Here is a 25,408-nt window from a genome sequence, read left to right as displayed (position 1 = left end):
TCTGATCTCCATGGACATTACACAACATGGGTGCACTTACATACATGCATGCAATACATTCATATAGAAAAAATAAAAATGGAGAAAATTTTTTTAAAGGTTGAGGAACATTTTATTAGAGTTTGAGAGCAAAACAACAGGACAGGCAAGCTGTCGATCCCAGAAGCTTCTGAAAGGAGGGAGACAGAGAAGAGGGCTTTTTGAAACAGGGTCTCCCTGTAGCTCCAGCTGGCCTGGAACTCACTATATAGACCAGGCTGGCCTTGAACTCACAGAGATCCACCTGCCTCTGCCTCTCAAGTGCTAGGACTACAGGTGTGTGCCACCACACCCAGCTTGCTAACCTTGAACCTAAAAAATAATTTTTTCAGCCGGGCATGTGAGTTCCAGAACAGCTGGGGCTACAGGGAAATCCTGTCTCAAAAAGACCAAAAAAAAATTTTTTTAAAATTATTTTTATCTTTTTATGTGTGTGAGTGTATTGCCTGCATGTATGTAAGTGCACCCTTGCTGTGCAATCCTCGAGGAGGTCAGAAGAGGGTGCTGGATTCCCCTGGAACTGGAGTTAGGATTGTTAGCCACCATGTGGGTGGGTGCTGGGAATTGAAGCCGAGTCCTCTGCAAAACTAGCCTGTGCTCTTAACTGCTGAGTCATCTCCCCCAAACCTTGAACTTCTGATCTTCCTGCCCCAGTTTCTGAGTCCTGGGATTTCAGAAATGTACCACCACACTTGAGTTTATGTACTACTGGGGATCAAACCCAAAGTTTCATGCAGCCTAAGTGAGTACTCTACCAGCCCCCCCTCCCTGCTCCCTTTTTGAGATAAGGTATCTCCCCTTTTGAGATACTTTAGCCCCGGATGGCCTGGAACTTAAAGTGATTCTCCTGCCTCCCTAGTTCTAGAATTACAGGGCTTTGTCACCATGTTCAGCTGTGTTTTAACTTTTACCAACATCTGTAGGAAGTAACACATACACACACACATACACATCTCTGGCTCACCAAAGTCATTTGGAAAAGAAAAGGGCTCCAGCCACTTCCACTTAAGGTGAATTTTTTTCCTTCCCTTCCCTTCTTCCCTTCTTCTTCCCTTCTTCCCTTCTTCTTCCCTTCTTCCCTTCTTCTTCCCTTCCCTTCCCTTCCTTTCCTTTTCTTTCTTTTTTAGGGTGATTTCTTAGAATTCTCCTCTCCTGGTCCAATAAGCCACTGAGGGAGGTTCCTGTAGGGACAGAGATCCAGATGGCAACTAGGAAGGGAGGGACTATTGGGGTGGAATGAGGACAGCCTCTGGGGAAGGCCACTCAGGAGGTGGAATGTCAGCTCCCCACTCTGCTTATCGCCTCCAAGGGCCTTGCTTCTTCATCTGTGAGAGCATCAGCTGGACGTGGTGGTACATGCCTGCATCTGCCAACTGTCTGTAATTCCATTTCCAGGGGATTCAATGCCCTCTTCTGCCCTCAATGGGCACTTCATGCACTTGGTACACATACATCTATGCAGACAATATATTCAATATATAGAAGACTAAGGCAGGGAGATCCAGGTACAGGCCAGACTGGGCTACACAACGAGACTCTGCCTCAAAAAAAAAAAAAAAAAAAAAAAAACCCAAAACAAACAAACAAGGGCCTGGGCATGGTGGTGCACATCTTAAGTCTCAGCACTTGGGAGGCAGAAGCAGGTGGATTGCTCTGAGATGGAGGCCAGCCTGGTCTACATAGTGAGTTCTAGGCCAGCTGGGACTACAGGAAGATTCTGTTTCAACCTGCCCCACCCACCAGCCCCACAAGAAAAAAAAAAAAATCAAAGAGCTGGAGAGATGGCTCAGCGATTAAGAGCACTGGTTACTGTTGCAGAGGACCTGAGTTTGGTTCCCAGCACCCACATGGTGGCTCACAACCATCTGTAATGTAGCTCCAGTTTCAGAGGATCCAACACCCTCTTCTAGCCTCTATGGGTATTGCATGCATGTAGTATACTCATATACATGCAGACAAGACATGTACATAGAAGTAAATAAATAAAAAAATAAGCCCGGTATGGTGGTGCACGCCTTTAATCCCAGCACTCAGGAGGCAGAGGCAGGCAGATCTTTGTGAGTTCAAGGCCAGCCTGGTCTACATAGTGAGTTGATGTCAGCTGAGACTACAGGGAGGCCCTGTCACAAAAAGACAAAAAATAAATAAATAAATAAATAAATAAAGCAAAGTATGGGCCTAGGGATGTAGCTCAGTTGGTGGAGTGCTTGCCTAGCATGCAGGAAGCCATGGGTTCCATCCCTAGCACCTCATAAAATCAGCTGCCTACAATCCCAGCACTAAGGAAGTGAGGCAGGAGGATCAGAAGTTCAAGGTCATTTTCAAATACATAGTGAGTTTGAGGCCTGCCTAGCCTATGTGAGACCCTATTTCAAAACAAAAACAAAAAGAAAATGGCCCTGTGTTGCTCAGTATATCACATTTAAAAATAAAAGGCTGGAGAGATGGCTCAGTGGTTAAGAGCACTGACTGCTCTTGCAGAGGCCCCAGGTTCCATTCTCAGCTCCCACATGGCAGTTAACAACCATCTGTAACTCCAGTTCCAGGGGAATCCAAAGCCCTCTTCTGACCTCTGCAGACATTGCAGGACAAACGTGCACTTACATACATGTAGGCAATACAGTCATGCACATAAAATAAAATAGTAAAATATTTAAAAATAAATAAATAGGGGAACTGGAGACATGGCTCAGTGGTTAAGAGCACTTGCTGCTCTTGCAGAGGACCCAGGTTCAGTTCCCAGCACCCACATGGCAGCTAACAACCCTCTGTGGGCACTGCACACACATGATGCACTTTACATACATGCAGGCAAGAGGTTGTTATACATAAAAAATAGAATAAAGCCAGGTGTGGTGGTGTATGTCTTTAATCTCAGCACTCGGGAAGCAGAGGCAGGTGGCTCTCTGTGAGTTCAAGGCCAGCCTGGTCTACAAAGCAAGTTCCAGGCCAGCTGGAGCTACAGGGAGACCCTGTCTCAAAAAGACAAAAAAGAAGAAAAAAAAAAAGAATAAGAAGGAAACTATTTCTTGTTCCTGCCTTTGAAGACTTCTGTGACAAGGTAGTGGGTGGTAGGACAGGGTGGAAAGGTGGAAAGACCAGTGGAAAACCAGCTTTGTAAGCCAAAATGTGGTCCAGGCCCACAGCTGGGCAGTCTAGTCAACTGCATGCTAGTTAGGTATGGTGAATCATAGGCCCTCCTTGGGGCCCATTTGTCCATTTGCACAATGGCTCAATAATGACATTTACCTCGATTGGGTTTCATGAGGACTTGCTCGAGTGCAATGACTCTTGTTGCTATCTTGATTTTTTTGTCTGTTGATTTGTAGTTATATGAAGGGTAAGAGACAGACACTAAATTTGCCCCATGAGTGCTGGACTCATAATGATTAGATTTGAGATTTTTGAGTACTTACTGGAACTGCACTAAGTACCTTATATGTACTACATCATTTAATTCTCCAGCCACCCCATTATTTATCTGCATATTACAGGCATAAATCTAAAGTTTCATCCACCCACTCTCTCATCTGCTGAATTGCTCACCAAATCCTGTGACTATGAGGTGCTCAGTAGCCTGTGTTTTAGGCTGTTCCCCACCTGTCAGCACATCTGGCTCTCCTGAGCCAGCCAAATGTCTAGGCAGGTCACAAAGCTCCCAGGCCAGACACCACACCCTGTTTTAGCCCAGCCTGACCAGCTTCCCTACCATGCTACACAGCTCAACAGCTGCCAAGTGCTGTCATTCTTCATCCTGCACACCCAGTTGTTTGGGCACTGACAAATGCCAGGCAGGTGACGTGCCTTGGTTTCCACCAGGCACGTCTCTCTTACCTTCCAGGTATAGGGTAGGTATGGGGCAGGGAGCAGGGAAGAAGCAGGGAGTGGCTCAAGTTCAACAGAATTGAGCCTAGACTACAGCTGAATCAGGGCATTCACCTAACTAAAACCAGGACTCAGGACAGAATGCTGGGGACACAGGTAGCCAGGAGATGAGTTTTTCTCTCACTGAATCTCCTTGTATTCAGAACTATCCAATCAAGACCCTTCAGTAGACTGGGAAACAAAAGTAATCAAAGCAGGGTCTTCTAGACAAAGATTAAGGACTTAATTCTCATGGGAATTCATTGTTGGTGCTGTCCAGAGACAGCTTTTGGACTCAAATAATTGAAGCTCAAAATTGTGTGTGATAGTGGCTGGAATCCCAGTACCAAGGAGGCAGAGGCAGAAGGATGGCTACAAGTTCAAGGCCATCCTAGTCTACATAGTTCCAGGCCAATCACAGTTATCTAGGTAGACTCTATCTCAAAAAACAAGCAAACAGGAGATGACTCAGTGGTTAAGAACACTGACTGTTCTTGCAGAAGACCCAGGTTTGAATCCCGGCACCCACATGGCAGCTAACAGCTCTCCGTAACTCCAGTTCCAGGGGATCCAACAGCCTCTTCTGTCCTCCGCGGGCACTGCACAACACGGGTGCACTTACCTACACACAGGCAATACACGCATACACATAAAATAAAAATAATACATAAAATATTTTTTAAAAAAGCAAGCAAACTAAAACCCAAACCTAAACCTAATAATAATGTTGAAACTTAAATTCAGAATTCAAAATCAGAGGTTAACCTGCCCCAATCCTCAGCATGCCAGCCCTCTATCCTGTGCTGTCCATCTTTGTTTTGTTCTGTGTGTATAGATTGTGCATGTGTTCAAATGTGTGTGCTCACACATATGTCTGCTCTGGTGCATGTATCCATGTGTGTGTATGTAGGTTCAAGGTTGAAGTCAATAGTCTTCTTTGATCACTCCTCCTTCCTCTTTGAGGAAGGGTGTCTCATTTGAACCCAGAGCACATCCATACAGCAAGTTTAGCTATCCAGCTTACTCCTGGGTTACTCTGCCTCCACTTTCTGAGCACAGGCAATCCAAGCAGGCCACCACCCAACTGGCACTTAGGTGGATTCTGGGGATCGCAACTCCTGTTCCATGTTTGCATGGCAATTCACTGAGTAATCTCCTTAGCCCATCCACAGTACTTTTTAAGACAGGGTCTCTAACTGAACATGGGGCTCACCGATTAGCTAGACTGGTTAGTCAGAGCCCCAAGGACCTACTGCTCCCCCATCCTGGGCCACAGGCTTTGGTTTTGTGTTTAGACAGGGTCTTACTATGTAGCCCTGGCTGGCCTGGAACTCAAGAGATCCACCTGCCTCTGTGTCCCAAGTGCTACCACATCCAGCTAGCTATACATTAATTTTAGCCACCATCAGATCAATAAAGTTCAGTTCTCTGGTTTGCTTTCTGTTCTGTGATAAACACTGATTACTTTAAGTTGGTGCTCAGGTCCTCATGATTGCAGGGCAAGCACTTTAGAAACTGAACAATTTCCCCAGCCCTTTCACCCTGTATTTCCAGAAACCTCACCTACTCCCAGTCCCACTCTCTAACCTCTGCAGCCAGGGATCCCGGCTTGACAGAGATGGGTGGAGCCAGGGCAGAGGCTTGAAAGGCTGGGCCCTTTTTTTTCTGTTCCAGTGAGGGCAGTTCCCAGGCTTCTGACGAAACAAACTTGAGGCTAGGGGTAGGGGGTGGGGTGTTCCAGCCCAATAGCCTGTTAGGTATGAGTTAGAAGGAAGACATGACAGAGGAGTAACCTGGGGAATCATCGCCATCTGGTGGCCCCAAAGCAGCTATGGCAGTAGTTGTGACCCACAGCAACTCACTGAAATCTGAGAAGACAAAGGGGACCCTTGAGTGGAGGCTGACTGGACTCGGCTAGAAGGGTTTCCCACTGTCACTGGAAGGGACTTCCTCCCCATCTGTGGGAGTGTGCTGGCTAGAGCTGGACAGGGCTTTGCAGGATTTCTAGGAGTCATCGCTTAGGTTTCAATGTCTATCACGGTGCTGAGGACTGGCCCAGATCACAACTGATCTCCTCTCACGCTTATAGCTGCTCTTCCTGTTTCTACCCTAGTGAGGGCAGTAAATCTTAACCTCAATCCCCCATGCCCACAGCCTCTTTCTCCCTTCACCTGGTCTCTCCCCCTCTTCCTGGTGTCCATCCTGTCTTCCAGTTTGTCCCCACCAGCTCTCACCCTGGCCCTACACCTGCCCTTGGATGCTCAGGATGTTTCCAGCCTTCCTGACCACCCAAATACTTGCCAGTTCACTAGGGAAGCAGCCCCTGCAGCCCTCAATTTTCAAACATTTCCTTAGAAATAACTTCATACTTAGAGTACAAAAAAAATTGAGATAGGGTCTTGCTAAGGTGCACGGCTGGCCGGTCTTCAATTTGATATTCTACTTTAGTTCCTATGCAGCTGAGGTTGGAGGCATATGCATCCAGGTACAAACTTTTTTGTCTCTGAGACCGTCTCCCTGTAGCCCCAGCTGGCTATGTAGACTGGGAAGATCCCTTACAGAGTGCTGGGACTAAAGGTGTGCACTGCCATATCCAACTCATTGTGTCTTTTAAGATAGTCTCATAACCCAGGCTGGCCTTGAATTCCTGATCTTTGTGCCTCCAATTCCCCACATACTGGGACTATAGGTCACACCCTATTATTTTTGGCCGGGCATGGTGGCACATGCCTGTAGTCCCAGCACTTGGGAGGCAGAGGCAGGCGGATCTCTGTGAATTCAAGACCGGCCTGGTATACACAGCAAGTTCCAGGCCAGCTGGGGGTACAGAGAGACCCTATCTCAAAAACACCAAAAAAAAAAAAAAAAAAAGTATTATTTTTTTATGTGTATGTGTATGGCCTGCATGTGAATGCCCCCATGTGCTTTTGAGACAGGGTCTCACTATGTAGACCAAACTGAATCCTCCTAAGGTGGCTGCTCATTTTAGCTGAGTGACCCTAGAACCCTAAATGGAAATGAAACTTCCTTTTGAGTCTATCAGGAACTAGGCGGAGGACATGGGTTTAAGATTACTTTAATTTGCAGAGCCTGCAACAGTTGGTTAAGAATGCTGGTACAGTCTGAAAGCCTTTCCCCTTCAAGGCATTCAACAGTCTCTACAAACCAGATCAGAGACCAACCAGACCAACCAGGACATGTTACAGCACACTGGGGAAGAAGCCTTCCATTTCCTTGCTCTCCACATATTTCCCAACAAGACTGTTTTATAGCCAAAAGCAACTCAAACCCTTAACATAGCAATGAGCCATCTTCAATATCACTGATTCCCTCCCACTCCAGAATAGAAAGCAGAGATAAGAGGGGAGCAATGATGACAAGGAGGCTGGTACCCAAGGATGGGGATGGGCACGTGCCAGAACAGACTGTGTAGTTCAATGAAAGCAGCCCTAGTTTCCTCAGTTGTGAGTATTCCCTTGAGAGCCTCACTTCCATGGAGTTAGACAAGGGGGTAACTGGTGTGATTCATCACTCCCTGTCCCTCAAATTAAAACATGATAAATCCAGAAAGTTTTACTTGAAATTTACCACTTCCTCCTGAGAAATATTCGATACAGTCAGTCACCTGTATGTCAGGACCTACTCTTTCTAATGGCCAGGGCTTCAGCCCCTTCTTACCCTTGGGTGGCCCAACCAACACTGATTTGATACTCCTTGACTTATAAAAGGACTATTTTCTAAAATTTACAAGTCATCAGAGTAATAGGACACTTAGTGGAGGAGTAATATGCTCCTCCCTTACCCCACAGAGCCCACCCATCTCTTCCAAGTCCTACCCTGGGACCTACACTACAACGTTCCAATGCTGGCCTGATGGAAGCTGCCTGAAGTGCTTTCCTGTAACTCCAACACTATCCAGCCACTATGACAGGGACTTGTGGTGAGGAGGGACAGGGACAAGACTGCCCCCCACAAGGACATTGCAGAGGACAGAGGTAGGTCTGGGAGGTTTAGCTTTTGTCTGGTAGCCAAGCCCGAATCTGGTGCAGGCTTTTACCAGTATCTCAGTACTTGACTTTAAATAGCAGCAGTTCCAGTCCACAGCACCTCCTGAGGGTCACTGAGCTCCTAGCTCTGTCCTACAACTCAACAGGTTTGCCTTTTCTTACTCTTGTCCCACCATTTTTTTTTTTTTTTTAATTAAAAGTAGAGGTAGTTCCTGGGATGATAAAACCCTACCTAGAATGGCAGTATTTTGACTTAATGAAGCAGTAGAGTAAGTCTTGAGGAGTTTAAAAAAAAATTGATGAAGCTGAATAAATTAGTTATGGGTTATCCCACGAAGACCTTTCCCTTCCAGCCTATCTTTGGTATTTGGCCAGCAGCATGTCTGTTTAAGTAGCTTCTGTTCCCTCATGACAGGAGGCCAAGATCCAATAAGGCTACAGCTACTTCATCTCAGGAGGCCAAGTCAGAACAGCTTGTCATGGTGCTATGGACCATGCCATGACGTGTCCAGCCTTGGCAGGCAGTCCTGACAGGGAAGGAGTCCTAGGGACAGAAGTATACTAGCAAGGTGTCCTGGCCTCCAATCTGGGAGTGTAGGAGACAGGTTTAAAGCGTGGAAGCTCCAGGTCTTCTCGCCACATGTCACATGGCTGGCCCCTTTGCTTTTTCTCTGTAGCAAAAGGAAAGGGGAAGGGGTAGAGGGACGTTCAGGCTGCTGCCTTCAGAGCTTCTTCAGACGACTATACATCTCTCTTTTGCTCTTTTCTCCTGCCCAGGTCCGGCTCTTGGTGCGGAACTTCTTCAGGTCTTCTTTAAAGTCCTCATGGTGCATAGGTCGATAGCTGGGGGGCTCACAGTGAGACTAAGGGAACAGGAGAGATGGTAAGGGTATACTGCTTCCCACAATCTGGCTTTCTCCTTGCCTGGATCTGCAAGTCTGGGAGCAGCAATGCACAAGTGGCCAGTGGGTTCTACAGGGGCCTTCTTAGTGCTTAGAAGATCCATCTATTATCCCTAGACCCCTGGTAAGGAACACCATAATCACTAGATGGACCCGTTGGTGTAGCATGGGGATGTGGGGACACGCTTTCAGGGGGCCTCTCACCTGGCACTTCAGGAAGAACTCCTTGTATCCCCCCTTCAGGACATACAGCTCAGGGTAGTGGAGTTTAGGGTATTCATTGCCAAGTCGATCTCTTTCTCTCACATATCTGCACCTGGTAAAGAGGAATGAAGGACAAAGCAAGGTTATCTCCAGCAGGGAACTGAGGACAACAGTGAAAACAGAAGTGGTTTAAGTACTCCTTCTGCCTGTCTTCAACCATGTTACATTCATGCTCACAAATACAAGACAAGCACTATACTAACCTGGCCTACACTTACTATTCTAAGTTTTAAGGCTTTTTTGAGATCAGGCTTCATGTAGATTAGGGTGGCCTCAAACTCCCAATTCTCTTGCCTTAGTCTCTCAAGTGCTGGGATTACAAGATGTAAGCTACTATGTCAGACTCTGGTAAGTCTTTTAAAGCATCATCACTAAATTTTTCAGAGTGAGATCATACTTTTCTGGCATTTGCCTAAGAAATCAGTTTCACAAAGCTATGGTTTACATGTCAGATGTATAAGCTGAGGCACTGGAATGACTTATGAGATGCTCAATAGGATACTTGATATGCTAAGACATGCTCCACAAAAGCACCATGGGGGACTTTCCCCACAGCCTTGTCCTGTGCAGTACTCACATGCGAGGGCCTCTTTCAGAAGAAAACTCGCAGTGGAACACAACGATGACACGCTTGCCATCAGTAGATACAATAGGTTTCTTGAGTAAGAAGTTTTCAACCTCTTCTTCCATGTGCAAGTTCACTGCACCCTGTGAAGAGATACCCTTCGCACCTGCTGTATCACACTTGAAGTGATGATTCAGTCAAGTGGACTTTAAGCTCCTAAGAAGAATCTGAGACTCTGAAAGTCTCCTGACAGAAGTCTAGTAGATCACCTGCCCTTGTATCTCAACGAAGCTCTGTATACTTCAGTAACACATGTAAACTGGAAATGGTCACCTCAAATTGGCACTGGATATATGGTATACTTTATGAATAGTATTTGTAAATTTGGAGCTTTTCAAAGGCTGTAAGATAGAAGCAATCACTAACTAACATCCCCTCACCATACCTAAACACTGCTTTACTGGGTAAGATTAAAGTGGTATAACCAGTTCCTTGCTTTCTACAAATGTGTTCCAATGTGGCCCTCCTCCAAGCAAGCAGTTTGAGCAATAAACTGAAGCCTAGTATAGACATTGGGGCATGTGGACAGACTAGCTTCTGGTCAGAAGCCTTAGAGTGGTCAAACACTTGTATTTAAGCATCTCAAATGCTCTGGAACCCTTATTGACCCCACTAAGCAGCTCAGACATCAGGGGGTGTCTCTTAGAAATACCCTTAAGGGGAGCAGAGTGTGAGCAGCCCAGTTGTAGAGTGGACCAGGCTCAGGAATATTCAGTACACACCTATTGGCTTGTTTTAAATTTTCACCATGTGACAAATCACATCCTACCTCTAAGCCTCTCAAGATAGTTAAGTCTCAAGAATCCATACCTTAATGTGACCTCCTTCATACTCATATGGGTATCGGCAGTCGATGATAACAAATTCTTTAATGAGACTGTCAAATTTGCCATTCAAAACAGATGCCATCTAGGGATAGAATGTGGGGGTAGGGGTGAATATCCATGTTGGCTGCCAGGCATAACTAGATTCTAATTCCCCAAGTGTGGTAGGTTCCAAACGTCTGACTTACAATTTCTGGAGAAATATATTTTAAATCTTGATGCTTCCCAGCAACTGTATGAAAGAGATAACCCTTTAAAAAGAAAAAAGAAGATACTCAGGGGAATGTGAAAGCCTGTAAATATAACATTTATATTGCCTGCCTAGTAGGAGAGTTCTAAAAAGAAAAAAAAGGACTGAATTGTTAGTATGTGCTAATTTACCCTTCTAGGCATTTCACTAACATCTAGATATCAACAAAAATTTTTTGAGGCAGGGTCTCACTATGCAGCCCTGGAATTTGCTATAAAGACCAGGCAGGCCTTGAACTCACAGAGATCTGCCTGCCTCTGCTTCAGGAGTGCTGGGATTGAAGGTGTATACTACCACATACAGCTGGATATTTATTTTTATACAAACATAATAAGGCAAATTAAGCCCAATTTTTAGACCTTTTTCCAAGATTAGGCTGGATGAGTTTGTCTGTCTGTTTTTGACAGGGTCTCACTGTATTGCCCTGAGCACTTGCTATGTAGCCCAGGTGGCCTGGAACTAGTAATCCTCTTGAGACCAGATTTGAACACAGAAATCTTATGCAATTCCTCTTTCTACCTGTTTTGATTAGGAACTCTCATCTCCGTCAGAGTATGAATATCATTTAAAAAATAGTGAGAACGAGGCATGGTGGTACACACTCTTAATCCTAGCACTTGGGAGGCAGAGGCAGGCGGATCTCTCTGAGTTCTAGGCCAGCCTAGTTTACATAGTGAGTTCCAGGCTAGCTGGGGCTACAGGGAGACCCTGTGTCAAAAAGACCAAAAAAAATAATGAGGAGGCCCAGCATGGTGGTACAGGTCTTTAATCCCAGCACCAGGGAGGCAGAGGCAGGTAGATTTCTATGAGTTCAAGGCCAGTCTGGGCTACACAGCGAGACCCTGTCTCAAATAACAACAAAATAAATGAAGAGGGGGTTGGAGAGATGACTCTGTGGAGCATTAGCTGCTCTTACAGAGGACCTGGGTTCGGTTCCAGCACCCACACGGACGCTAACAATCCATTAACTGCAGTTCTAGGGGATTTAACACCCTCTTCTGGCTTCCAAGGGCATTGTATGATATGGATGCACTTACATATGTGCAGGCAAAACACCCATATACATAAAATGAAAAAATGTATTTTAAAAAGTAATAATGAGGCGTATACTGTAATCCCAGCACTGGGAGGCTGAGGCAAGAGGACTGAGTTTGAGGCCATCTTAGGCTATATAGTCAGATTGTTTTGGAAGACAGTGAGGAGAAAATTTGTGTATCTGCTGAGCACCCGGTTTCCCAACATGGTGTCAGGCAGTGGGAATGGAAAAACAATTTTGACCCAGACTTGAGAAAGAAGGGACATGTCAGCATTATTTATAGGACAACTGGCCAAATTAAAAGCTTACCTATACTGATGGTCACAAGACAAACATAACCAATAGTTTCAACTCAAGTTGAGAGCGCCACAATTAAATGACTTTGTTCTTCCCATCGGACCCCCATTCCTTCAAAATCTTACTTGACTGAAATAACAGCAGCTAGCTCAAGCTCACATGTTCCCCATCCCCTGAGACAAAGCCCCTATATTTATAGCCCGCTCCTTTCACCTCAATGACATTTGCTTCACTCCACCATGTGGTATGTCTTATGAGGACTCTCTGCCTAACAGATAAATGCTTGCTAAATTAGCAAGATTGATTTTTAAACTTCAAGTTAAAAGTAGCTAAGCAAGCTGGGTGTGGTAGTGCATGCCTTTAATCACAGAACCCGGGAGGCAGAGGTAGCTAAGGCTATACAGATGCTGTCTTACATCACAGCTTAAAGGCAGACAAACCTCCTGTAACACATCAGGTCACCATGACTTCCATGAAGTCTGGACCTTCCAAGATACCTACCATATCCACGTGTATGAATGAAGTATGCTATATATAGTCATAGTATTTTTATAATCAGAAACCTAGTACCCAGAAAGCCTGGTCTTTGGGTCAGAATGAAGGAGGGTAGCTCCCTATTTGAAATTACTGACCCTCAACTTGTACCATCTAGTCTCTGAGACCAAGATGTACCTCATCACGAGAAGCTCAATTTGTTTCCCTATCTTTAACATTTTAAACTGTTGCCTTGGAGATACCCTAAGGGAAGAGAAAAGCTACATGGGGTTCTAGGTACTCCCAATTCTTTCCCCAGTATCATCCACCTGACTAATTCTGCTTGCAATACCTTGGAGAAATCGCCTATAAGGTTTCTTGGGTCATTGTCCAAAATGTTCTCAATGGTCCCTTTGGGGGAAGATGTCAGAGATAAAGACTGGTGCAGAAGCTGCAATAAAGCAAAGGTAGAGAATGAGATGAGGGTTCTGACTAGAGTTTATAAAACACTCACCAAGCCCAAGTGGGGAGACTGAAGTGCTAATGCCTTATTTGAATTGGATGAAAAAAAGCCAAAAAGATGAATTACTACTGAATAGGTCCCACTATTACCAAACTGAATTTCTCTGAAACATTTTTTTTTCTTTCTTTTTTTTTTTTAAGTGAAACAGGGTCTCACTATATAACTCAGAGGCCTGGAACTTGCTATGTAGACCAAGTTAGCCTTGGCCAGAGATCCACTAGCCTCTGCTTCCTGAGTCCTGGGACTAAAGATAGGCATCATTATGCCCAGTACCTTTCCCTTTTTATTATTCATAATCAAAACTATTGAACTGATGATATGGTAATCCTAGAGGCAACAGTACTGCCACAAATTTGAGTCTAGCCAGGACTTATGGGGACAAGAACCCAAACCCCAAACCTAAAGCTTACACTTAAATAAATAATATAATTACGGGAGTTGGAGAGATGGCTCAGTGGTTAAGAGCATGGCTGCTCTGGTACAGGACCTGGATTCAGTTCCCAGTACCAACATGGAGGTTAACAACCATCTAAACCTCCAGGTCCAGGGGATCTGACACCTTCTTCTGGTCTCTGTGAGCACTGCTCACATGTGGTGCATTTACATGCACACAAAACACTCACACACATAAAAATTTTAAAAACGAAAAGAACTTCAATGAATTTTTATTATATAGATTTCTACCCTTACCCTACCACCCTCCATTTTTTTTGCTGTTGTTGTTTATTTGGGGAGAAGATTGAGACAGGGTCTCAATACATATCTCTGGCTGGCCTAAAACTTGCTATATAGATCAGGCTGGACCCAAACTCAACAACAGCAGTTCCAATGAGAAATCTAGGGAAGAAGAGACAATAGATTCTAAAGGCCAATGGGAACCTCTGAATGTGACAAATGATTCAAATTCTTTAACAAGTAAGATAAAGACAAAAAGGAGCATAGGTACTCAAAAAATAAGAGACCAATACAAGTCAGGTGTGGTGCTGCATGCCTAAAATCCCAGTACTTGGGAGGCCGAGGCAGGAGGATCACAAGTTCCAGGCTAGACCAAAAAAAAAGCAAGAACCTGACACAAAAGCCAAATGAAAATAAAAACCCAATACCAACCAATAATAAACTCCCAAAAGAAAAAAAACAAAGTAGAAACAGAATAAAAACAGCAAAGCTTAGCAAACACAAAGAACCACCATGTGGAAATGTTTAGAACTAATTGAAAGATAGCTGCCATTCTTAGATCAAAAAGAACCTGTAAAACCAACCTCCTGGGTCTTCTCTGGATTATCTTCTTTTTCAGGACTGGTGCCCACCATGTTCTTCCTCCGTTTTGTACTTCCATGAGGAGACTCATCCTGAGATCGGTCCGTTCTCTTCAACACTGATCGAGTGCTGGAGCTACTACATGGGGAAGGGGAGTCAAACAGCCTGCATCGATTGCCCTTAGGGTAAAAGAGACAGATCAGTCTTTAATTAAAATCTGCTACATCAATAAAACTGATGGCAATTGGACTAAGGTCTCCCTGGGTTGTAGGTAGCTGAGGCAGAGTCTAAACCCAGGTCCTCGGCCTGTGTCATCTCAGCCAACACAGCTAAGGACTATGGAAGGCTCTCTCCATACACACCAGAACTTACAAGGTTTGTAGGTCTTCTCATGACAAGAGGGGCTGTCCAGAGGCTTGCCATGCCTGATGGGGTCTCTTCATCATTCTAAAGGAAAAGAAAAACTGCTTTTGAACAGATCCAACCAAGGGTTAGAAGAAAAAGAGCCAGCAGAGATGAACATTAATTCCTGGAAGAATGCCAGACAAACTTGACAGGAAGTTATCTTTTTTTTTGTTTTTGAGACAGGGTCTCACTATATAAGCCCTGAATGGCCTGGAACTTACTATATAGGGCAGGTTACCCTTAAACTCAGAGATCTGCATGCCCCTTCCTCCCAAGTATTCGGATTAAAGGTCTTTTGTTTCTTTTTAAACAGGGTCTCACTATGTAGCCCAGGCTGGCCTTGAACTTGTGGCTTACAGTGATCCTTTCACTTCATCATCCCACATGGTGGCATTACAGGAGTCCCATCACAGCAGACTAGTTAGTATCTTTTAGTTTTTGGTACTAGAGACTGAACCTAAGGCCTTGTGCATGCTAAGCAGGTGTTACATCCCTAGCTTCAGAACTGTCTTACTTAATACACTCCTCCTTCCCTACTCCTAAAAGCCCTGTTAGGTCCTTCAGTTTAAGAAGGATCATGCAGACATAATTGCCCTCCCACTTGAATAGGATCTAATCAAGCTGGGAGTCTCAATAAATTCCCACAAAATGAAGTGTCAGCCAGGCAAGACCCCGAGGAACATTCTTTTTCAGGTGACTTCTCTGGTGGAGGTTAGAATGGGCACAGACAGTACCTTCAGATTCTCTCCATCCAGAAGGTCCATAAAGCCATCATCCTCATCAGACAAAGTAGCTGTCACAGGTGACTGGGGCGTAAAAAGAGGACTGAAATTCCCTGATTCACTGTTATCTCTTTCATTTGAAGAAAGCTAAAAGACAAAATTAATGACTTTATGTAGCCCTGGCTGGCCTGGAACTCATCTGAGATCCACCTGCCTCTTCCTCCTGAATTAAAGGCATAGGCCACCATTCTTGGTCCTAAAGTTAACCAGCCTAGCTAATTGGTGAGCTCCATGTTCAGTTAGAGACCCTGTCTCAAAAAGTACTGTGGATGGGTTGAGGAGATTACTCAGTGAATTGCCATGCAAACATGGAACAGGAGCTCCGATCCCCAGAATCCACCTAAGTGCCAGTTGGGTGGTGGCCTGCTTGGATTGCCTGTGCTCAGAAAGTGGAAGCAGAGTAACCCAGGAGTAAGCTGGATAGCTAAACTTGCTGTATGGATGTGCCCTGGGTTCAAATGAGACACCCTTCCTCAAAGAGGAAGGAGGAGTGATCAAAGAAGACTGTTGACAACAACCTTGTGCCTACGCACATGCACCAGAGCAGAAATATGTGTGAGCACACACATTTGAACACGTACACGATCTACACACACGGAACAAACCAAAGATGGACAGCACAGGATGGAGGGCTGGCATGCTGAGGATTGGGGTAGGTTAACCTCTGATTTTGAATTCTGAACTTAAGTTTCAACATTATTATTATTAGGTTTAGGTTTGGGTTTTAGTTTGCTTGTTTTTTTTTTTTAAATTTTATTTATTATTTTTATTTTATGTGTATGCGTGTATTGCCTGTGTGTAGGTAAGTGCACCCGTGTCGTGCAATGCCCGCAACAGAAGATGCTGTCAGATCACCTGACACTGTAGTTACAGATAGCTGTTAGCTGCCATGTGGGTGCTGGGATTTGAACTTGGGTTTTCTGCAAGAACAGTGTTCTTAACCACTGAGCCATCTCTCCAGCCCCCAAGTTATCTATTTTTAAGATTTTATTATCCGTGGGGCTGGAGAGATGGCTCAGCAGTTAAGAGTACTGACTGCTTTTGCAGAGGACCCGGGTTTGATTCCTAGCACCCCCATGGCGGCTAGGAACCTTCCTCAACTCCAGTTCCAGGGGAATCCAAAGCCTTCTTCTGACCTCCATGGCATTGCACGACATGGGTGTACTTACATATATGCAGACAATACACTCATACACATAAAAAAAAAAAAATTATTATTTGTGTATGTGTGTGCACATGCAGTATGTGTGAGTGCCCATAGGGACTAGAAGAGGGTGTCAAGACCCCCTGTAGCTGCAGTTACAAGGTAGTTGTGAGCTCCCTAACGTGGGTGCTGGGAACCAAATTGCAAGAACAGCAAGTGCTCTTAACCAGAGCTATCTCTCCAGTTCTTTGAAGTTCTTAATGAACCAACCTTGGAAGTTTCAAGTACTACCTCCAAGCAATGTTACTCTTTGGGAAATATTTCATACCTAGGACGTACTATAAAAGAGCAAGTTTTAAATAAAGTTTCTCAAAGAAACTATCAAAGAAACTATCTCAAACGAGCAAGAGAGAGAGAGAGAGAAAGAGACAGACAGACAGAGTTCAACCATAAATACAGTTAGAGGGGTCGCACAAGATGCCACAGGATTTTTTCCCAGAATTGACATGGCCAAATAGTTCTTGCACAAGTCCATTAAATCCAACCTCCCATTCTTGTTCTGATCCATCTGCTTTCTAGACACAGCAAAAATGCCAAGACTATTTGGCAAGCTTAATTTCCAAAAACAAAGGATAAAGACAGGTAGAGATGCTGCAGTCTCTTCATCTCTGGATTAAAGAAGGTGCTTTTATTTTATGTGTATGAGTGTATTGCCTGCATGTATGTGAGTGCACCCGTGTCGTGTAACGCCGCAGGTCAGAAGAAGGCTTCAGATTCCCCTGGAACTAGAGTTAAGGACGGTTCATAGCTGCCATGTGGGTGCTGGCATTTGAACCTGGATCCTCTGCAAGAGCAGTCAGTGCTCTTTAACCACCGAGCCATCTCTCCAGCCCAAAGAAGGTGCTTTTAAATTCTCTCCAGGCTGGTAAGATGGATCAACAAGTAAAAGCTGTGCAAGTCTGACAATCTGAGTTCCATCCCTGAAATTTACATAAAGGAGGAGAGAACCACCATGTCTTCTGATTCCACACGAACACCACATCATGCACACCCATCATACACAAAGAAAAATTAGAAAAAAAAAGTTGTAACTTCTCTTTCCATCAGGAACCTCCCTATGAAAGCCAGAACACATACCATTCGAGCTGGGGCTGAGTTCTGCCTCTGTGTGAAGATATCTTTACCCTCCTCATGTCCATGAATGTGCAGACAGCCACGAGATGCAGGGCGTATTGGCTTCTTAAACTCAAATGCTTCCTGCAAGACAATATAGTCTAGGTATTTTCTACTGTCCATGAAAACCAACTCTAGGGCTGGTGAGATGCCTTGATGGGTACAGACTTGCTGCCAAGCCTGATAACTTGAGTTGGATTCCTCAGAACCCACATGGTGAAAGGAGATTACAGCCTCCTGAAAGTTGTCCTCTGACCTCCCATGTGCACTGCATGGCATACCCATGCCCAGTGTCTCTTGTTTCTCTCAGATATACAACACAAAATTAAAAAATCATTATCAGGGCTGGAGAGATGGCTCAGCGGTTAAGAACACTGGTTGTTCTTGCAGAAGATCTGGGTTCGAATCCCAGCATCCACATGGCAGCTAACAACTGTCTGTAACTCCAGTCCCAGGGGATCCAACAGCCTCTTCTGACCTCTGTGGGCATTGCACTACACAGGTGCACTTACCTACATGCAGGTAATACACTCATACACATAAAAAAAAAAAATCATTATCATTGTATTCCATACTAAAAACAATGGAAAATAATTTCCTGGAACTGGAGTTAGGACAGCTGTTAGCTGCCATGTGGGTGCTGGGAATTGCAAGAGCATTCAGTGCTCTTAACTGCTGAGTTATCTCTCCAGACTGGGAAAATAAATTTTAAAAGGTTTATTGGCATATTCAACCCCAATGGTTCTCACAATGTTGAGTGAAAGCAGCCAGATATAATAGAATACATATTCTTTTTTTTGGGGGGGGGCTTTTTGCGACAGGGTCTCCCAGCTGGCCTTGAACTCAGAGATCCTCTGCCTCCCAAATGCTGGGATCACAGGCGTGTGCCACCACACCTGGCCTATTTAAAGTTTAAAAGCATTCATACACCCCTTATCCTACAATATCCGTGTAAGCACTTGTTATAAGCACTAAAAGCAGTAACCACTAAAATTATTTATATTACCAACATAATACTAAGTACTTTCTTTTTTGTTTTTTCAGTCTTTTTGAGACAGGTCTCCCTGTAGCCTCAGCTGGCCTGGAACACTATGTAGACTGGCTGGCCTTGAACTCAGAGATCCACCTGCCTCTGCCTCCCAAGTGCTGGGACTAAAGGCATGCACCACCACACCTGGCTAGTACTTTCTTTTTTGAACTGGAGTTATAGATGGTTGTTAGCCACCATGTGGATAGTGGGGACCAAATCCAGGTCCTCTGCAAAAGTAGACAGTGCTCTTAACCAATAAGCCATTTCCTAAGCTCTTTATTTGAAACAGGGTCTATGTAGCCCTGCTGGCCTGGAACAGAGATCCATCTCTACCTCCTGAGTGCTTCTGGGATTAAAGGCTGGAGTCACCATGCCCCACATACTAAGTATTTTCTGAGCATATTCTTGTCTAACCAAATACTACACCTCATTCTTACCATTTTACAAGAAACCAGGTCCTATGAAAATGGTGTGCCAAAGATTTTGAAGCCAGATAGGAAGTCTAGAAAGTTCTTTAACCTATGCTGTTTATTCCTTTAGAACAAAGTTCCAGGAAGGGAGAAAGTGTCTCCTGGGAGAAACCAGACAGAATTAGGTGCATTCATGGAGGCTATTAGTTTCATGCTAAATCTGGAAATCATTAGGATTATAAACTCTGGCATTTTAGGGGGGTGAGTGGGAAACAAAAAACATGGAAACAGAGTGAGAGAAAAGCTTGGAAAGCTGAGTTACCTCATTTAATTGTTTTGGAGGCCTATCCTGTGTGCAAAACATTGTGTTGTGATCTAAGAGGTAACCAGGCCAGGCTACCGTTCCAGTTGTTCTAGATACCCTAGAACTTGCACAGCTTTAGATTTTTAGCTTCTCATTTCAGAGCTTTATATATTTTGCAGGTATTCACAGGAAATAAGGTATGGTAAGAAAAAAAAAAAATCCTGCTAGCCAGTCCCAGTGGCACACATCTCCCAAACACTAAAAAGCCTTTTCTTCAGTTTACAAGTCACCCCAGGGTTGGAACCAAGAAAGGAAGGCCTGGGCACTCTTCTAGATAAAACTATTTGTGTAAGGGAATGATAGTAGATAGGTTGATCAGGATTCAGTGGATGAAATCACAGAGGGTCATCTGGGGACACAAATTTGACTCAACAGGCCTTAACATAAATGACAGGATGCATGAAAGCCAGTGTGTGTGTGTGGGGTGGTGGTGGTGGCAGCTATGAGAGTATGCAGATATGGAGGTTTGGTCTAAATATGATTAAGATGTATTGCACGAAATGCATAAAAATTACTATTTGTGAGTTTAAATCCTTTACATACACAATCTTATTTAATTCCACAATAGCCCTAATAGGTATTGTACTTCATACAAAACAGAAACACAAAGAAACCTAAAAACAACAAAACAAAACAAAAGCTGCTGGCACTTGACTTCTAGCTTAGGTTAGCACATTAATGTTACACTCACATTTTCTTTGTTTTCATCTTGGTCGATGAGCTGAAAGATGTCATGGTCTAGAGAATCAGAATGGCTCCTTTTAAGAGCTGGGCTACATCCCAAGAGCTTCTGCTATCAAAGTGGAAAAGAAAATAGAGTAAATAAAGAACATATGCTAGAACGCTCAAAGGTCTCACTTAAAAAACAAAGACAAAAAAACACAACAACACATGTTTTGCCTGCATGCATGTGTCAGATTCCCTGAAACTGTTGTTATATCAGTTGTTAGCAACCATGCATGTACTGGGAAATGAGCCTGGGTCCTCTGTAAGAATAGCTAATGTTATGAACTGCTGAGCCATCTCTCCAGCCCAGGCTGGCCTTGAATTTGTGATCTTCTGGCCTCAGCCTCCTAAGTGCTTGGGATTACAGGAGTGACCCACCAGGTCAAACTTAAAACTCAGTTCTTGAAGAAATGAAGTAGAGTGAGAACAGCTAGCTCCTCACATCCTGTAGTAGCTAACCAGTAAATATGATCAGGGCCCCACCCTGCTCCAACTCAGAAGTTTCTACAATGGCTTTACGATGTTCCAAGGTCTATAGCCTTCTGGGAGGGTATATTATAGGGCTGTATCAGCCCCCTAACAACATTTGCATAGAAAGAACCTTTCCTGGTTTGATAACTGATTGAATTAAGAGAGTAAAGTCCACAAGAGGCAACCAGTATTGAATTTGTTCTAATGCTTATGACCCCAGAAAAGCAATTTCCACTTTCTAAATTGAGATCTCCTAGGTAGGTGAAGCTGGCACTTAGGGGGCAGTTAATAGGTATTAGCTCAAAATAACAATGGAACTAACTTACAGGTAGGGAATTTATTTTCCTCATGGCATTTTCAAGGCTGTAATGAGATCAAAAGGGAAATGATGAGAATGAGAGCAAGTAAAGAGGTATTCATATTAGCAGACACGTATTATTTAGGCCAGAAGAGTCTAATCCCTCAGAGCTGGAATTACAGGCAGGTATAAGCCACTCTATGTGGGCTCTGGGAAGTGAACTTCGATCCTCTGCAAGAACAAATGCTCTTAGCGCTGGGTCACCTGTCCAGCCCCAGCTGTATATTATTTAAAAGCCTATAGCTTGGAGAGGGGGGGCAAGTCAGATTCCACCTGTAACCGAGAGATACAAAAATAAATATCTAAAGTTGTCTTGGTCTCAAGAGTGTCACAAACACTAAGCTTGTTGATTTAAAAAGAAAAAAGCAAACCAGGATCTTCTCTGTAAAACACACAGTTAAGTTTTTAATGCCAAAAGGCAGAGTAAGGGAAACCACAGTAAAATAAAGGAGGGGCAGTTCTGGAAACTGTTGACACAAAACTATTAATTCTTGGGAGTGTTTCTAAGATCCAAATATCACACTGGAATAGGTAACCCCAGAGGTCTAGTCCAGAGTATAAAGAATTTCACAAGCTCTTTTTGTGTGTGTGCAATATTGGGTACTGACCCTAACCTGGAGCTATATACCTGTCAGGCAAGCACTCTATTACTGAATTCTACTTTTTATTTCAAGGCAGGGCCTCTAAATTGCCTAGGCAGACCTTGAATTTTCAATTCTTCCACCTCAGCCTCTGGAGCAGGTGAGATTACAAGTCTGTGCCACTAGGCCTGGTTAAGCAAAGATTTTTTTCCTAAGTATAAAAATTTAAAGCACCTGGGTGTGGTGGCGCCCAACTTTAAAGCCAGCACTAGGAGGCAGAGGCAGAAGGATCTATCTCTGTGAGATTGAGACCAGCCTGGTCTACGTAGTAAGTTCCAGGCCAGCTAGGGCTACAGGGTGACCCTGTCTCGAAAAGTAAATAAAAGCAGTGAATACATACTTTTCTTTTCTATCCAAAGGCCCAGGAGAATCCAGACAGAAACCTTTAAGAAATAAAAACAAAATTCTTAGGAAATAATACACAAAACACTATTTCTGCTGTTATAAATAACATTTTGAAGTACACAAATGCCAACAACAGGGAAAACAAGATTTTTCTTTTTCTTTTCTATGTGTATGAGTGTTTTGCTTACATGTAAGTGCATTCATGTCATGCAATGACTTCAGAGGCTGAAGGGCATTAATCCCTCAGAACTGGAGTTATGTCGGTTGTGGTTGTTAGCTGCTATGTGGGTGCTGGGAACCAAACCTGGGTCCTCCATTGAGCCATCTCTCCAGCACCAAGGGAAACAAGATTTAGGAGGCTTTATCAAACCTCTATCAAGACTGATTGCTTTTTCAGATAGAGGTGACCCTTATAACTTTTTGTGTAGTTCCAACCATGGAAAGGATGTGGGATTTTATTAAATTTTCATTTTAAATCATTTAAATTTGTCAAATCTTAGGTCTAATTTGGAGGCATGAAAAATACAACCAGCACCCAGATGGCAGCTAACAATCATCTGTAACTGCCAGTTTCAGGGGAATCCCACTCTCTTCTGACCTCCACAGGTATAATTACATACATGTAAGGCAATACACTCATACACAAAATTTAGAAAATTAAAAATAAAGATTACTCTTGGTCCTGTATGGTGGCGTACACTTATAATCCCAGTACTCAAGAGACAATGAGTTCAAGACTAGCTTGGGCTACACAGTGAAACCCTGCCTGAAAAGGGATTTTTTTTTTTTTGCTCTTGTAGTTTCCTAACCTAAGGCATTTATAGCCCAAATACTCATAGCCATAACATGAATTTATCAAGTAGCATGAAATGTACTAGGCCCATTTTCTCCAAAGCAGGATGACCAAAATGCCACTGTAAGTCTAATTATCTGACACTTATTTTAACACACAGATTTTCTGAATCCTTCAGGAGCAAACAAGCATGTGTCGCCACCTTGCAAACAAACCCCTAACACTCTGACAATTGCCACAGGAGCTCCTTTTGTACTGTCCTTAAGGGTGCTTGTCACACCATACCATGACTTCTCTGCATATTGTCTAGTCACCAAGTTTCTAAGTGAAAGGATATGTTTCAGGAAATTCTCAGTATTGCTCCCCACATGGCCAACTCAAGATAAATGATGAAGACTGAAATACCTGAATCAGTTGATTCTGAGGAGCCCAGCCTCTGCAGGCTGCTGCTTCTACCCTCCATTGGCTTCTCATGGTCCCTGAAACCAAAAAAAAATACTGTCAGCAGGAACAACTTCTAGAACATAATTAAAAGGTTCTATACAGGAGATGGGGGCCATGAAATAGCCAGGCTGCCACAAATCATCCTCATTGAGGCCAAGCCACGGGACCCTCCCCCCACTCTGCCATCCAGAATACCCAGTTGTCACTTGGGCAAAGAAAGGAGTAGGCATAGCTTTGGGCCACATTATAGGATATGTCTGTGGCAAATTCTGGGTTGTTTCCCTTCATAAAGTTCTACGATTTGAGGTACTATGCTGTAAGTTGGGGGGAAAGGTGAGCAAGACTGGAGTCTCGCTTTTCAAAGGGTAGAAAAAAACATAAGACATACGTTTAGAAAACGAGACACCCAAAACTGAAAGCAACTTCACTAGAAACACTGGAATGTACTGTGGGGGGATGGAGAAACTGAGTCTACAAAGCTCTCAAGTATAGAAAGTGAAGCCAAAAGATCTGGCTGTAGGAAAGAAGAGGGGTGGATATCTGAAACGTGCAGGGCAAGTGACCGCACAGATTTTGCACAAATGCAAGAAAGAAAATGCCATGTCCCTTTGTTGAGAAGGAACAAAGCTTACAGGAAACTAACATCCGGCGCGGCGGTTCAGCAAAGGGTAGAAGGGCCTAGGAGAACCCGTTTCCCCCCGTGGGGGTAGATTCCAAAGAGTTCCCTGGAATAGAGACAGAGTACAGAGAAATCTGAAAGAGGTGATCAAGATGGGGAGCCCAGAGGACCCCCCCCCCCCGGCCCCGGGTCTGGCTCGGGCTGAGGATAGCCCTGGATGGTCCGAACGGCCTCTCCCGCCCAACATTCCGCCCGGGAGAAGGGTGCACATGGCCTGCCCTGGCCGGGCCACCCTGGACCAGCGGAACAAGCCCTTCTCCCTGCCACATCACCCCTAGGGCAGATCATAGGCCAGCGGTCTGGGGCAACGCTCGCTGGTCTGTCCTTACCTGTCCAGCCCCTTCAGCTGGTCCATGGTGACCGTCAGGTTGGTGACAGGGGACAGCCCGCCAGCAGCTGACGCACCAAACAGCGACTTCCCCGTGGGCTGCGGCGCCAGAGTGGGGCTGCAAGCAAAGAGAAGGCGGCGGCGGTGGGGGGGCTCCGGGCCCAGTTCCATGGCGCCGACGGGCCTCTTGGACTCCCGCTTCGTCTTCCTCCGCCTCCGCCGTGCCCGCCCCGCCTCGCCCCGCCGGCACCGGCTTCAGCCGCGTGCTACGCCGCCAGCACCCGTGGATCAAACACAAACACGGCCCCGCGGTTCAGAGACGCGACCGCCACGGGGAAGTGGCGCGGACTGGCGAGCGTCGGGGACCAGGCAGACGCCAGCCACGGCTGCTTTCCTTTCGTCCCCGCGCTGCCACTAGGCGGGCGGGCGCCTCGAGGCCACGGCCTGGGCACAGGCTCCTCAGCCTTTTTCTTCCCTCCTTGCTCAGTCCCCCTGGCGCAGAGAAGTCACCCTCACATCCTTCTCAGATTGTCGAAGCTAAACTGGCCTTGGAATTAATAGCTGCTCACCGGGGATCACTGTCGCCCCGCCTCTCTTTCCTAGTTGGCGCCAAACGGAATTCACCAATCAGGAGGCAAACGTCTCCTCGCTCCCGAATGACAGCAGACCTGGACCAATGAGAGAGAAGGAAGAAGCATGTCACGGGTCGACTCGCGGTCACGCCTTCTCCGAAGGGGGCGAGGCCTAAAGAGATAGGAAGTGGTAGAAAGGAGAAGAGGGCTCAGAGGTCAATGAAACTCCCAGCAGAACCTGCGAGGTGCTAGTCCGGGCAGAGAGGACCCTCTTTTCCCGTTGCATGCTGGGAAGTGTAGTTCCTGCGGCGCGCGCTGGTCCAGTTACCTATCGAATTTGGGCTACTGCCGCCCGGAGGAATAGTGGAGGCTGGAGAAGGC

The 25,408-nt window shown here is 45.0% G+C and overlaps 1 protein-coding gene across 2 annotated transcripts; it reads right to left on the bottom strand.

The window, feature by feature from the left end:
• Window positions 1–6,963: 6,963 nt before the first annotated feature.
• On the bottom strand, window positions 6,964–25,040 carry Cdc25a (cell division cycle 25A). 2 transcript variants are annotated; one of them, XM_008853261.3, is made up of 15 exons: window positions 24,457–25,040; window positions 23,410–23,483; window positions 22,207–22,249; window positions 21,194–21,230; window positions 20,362–20,463; window positions 17,831–17,950; window positions 15,502–15,636; window positions 14,735–14,809; window positions 14,365–14,541; window positions 12,935–13,033; window positions 10,714–10,776; window positions 10,512–10,610; window positions 9,654–9,784; window positions 9,017–9,128; window positions 6,964–8,773 (listed from the first exon to the last, which is right to left on the bottom strand). In XM_008853261.3, the coding sequence occupies exons 1-15, from the start codon at window positions 24,624–24,626 to the stop codon at window positions 8,633–8,635; spliced, it is 1,578 nt and encodes a 525-aa protein (XP_008851483.1). In that variant the 5' UTR covers window positions 24,627–25,040; the 3' UTR covers window positions 6,964–8,632. The 2 variants fall into 2 exon arrangements, with proteins under 2 accessions (XP_008851483.1, XP_029412047.1); XM_029556187.1 differs by having other exon boundaries at window positions 20,362–20,460.
• Window positions 25,041–25,408: the final 368 nt, after the last annotated feature.

The sequence above is a fragment of the Nannospalax galili genome, unplaced genomic scaffold, assembly GCF_000622305.1.
Source record: "Nannospalax galili isolate Female #2095 unplaced genomic scaffold, S.galili_v1.0 scaffold786, whole genome shotgun sequence".
Classification (NCBI taxonomy): domain Eukaryota; kingdom Metazoa; phylum Chordata; class Mammalia; order Rodentia; family Spalacidae; genus Nannospalax; species Nannospalax galili.
Note: the sequence above shows the minus strand (reverse complement) of the source record. Positions and strands in the feature narration are given on the sequence as shown.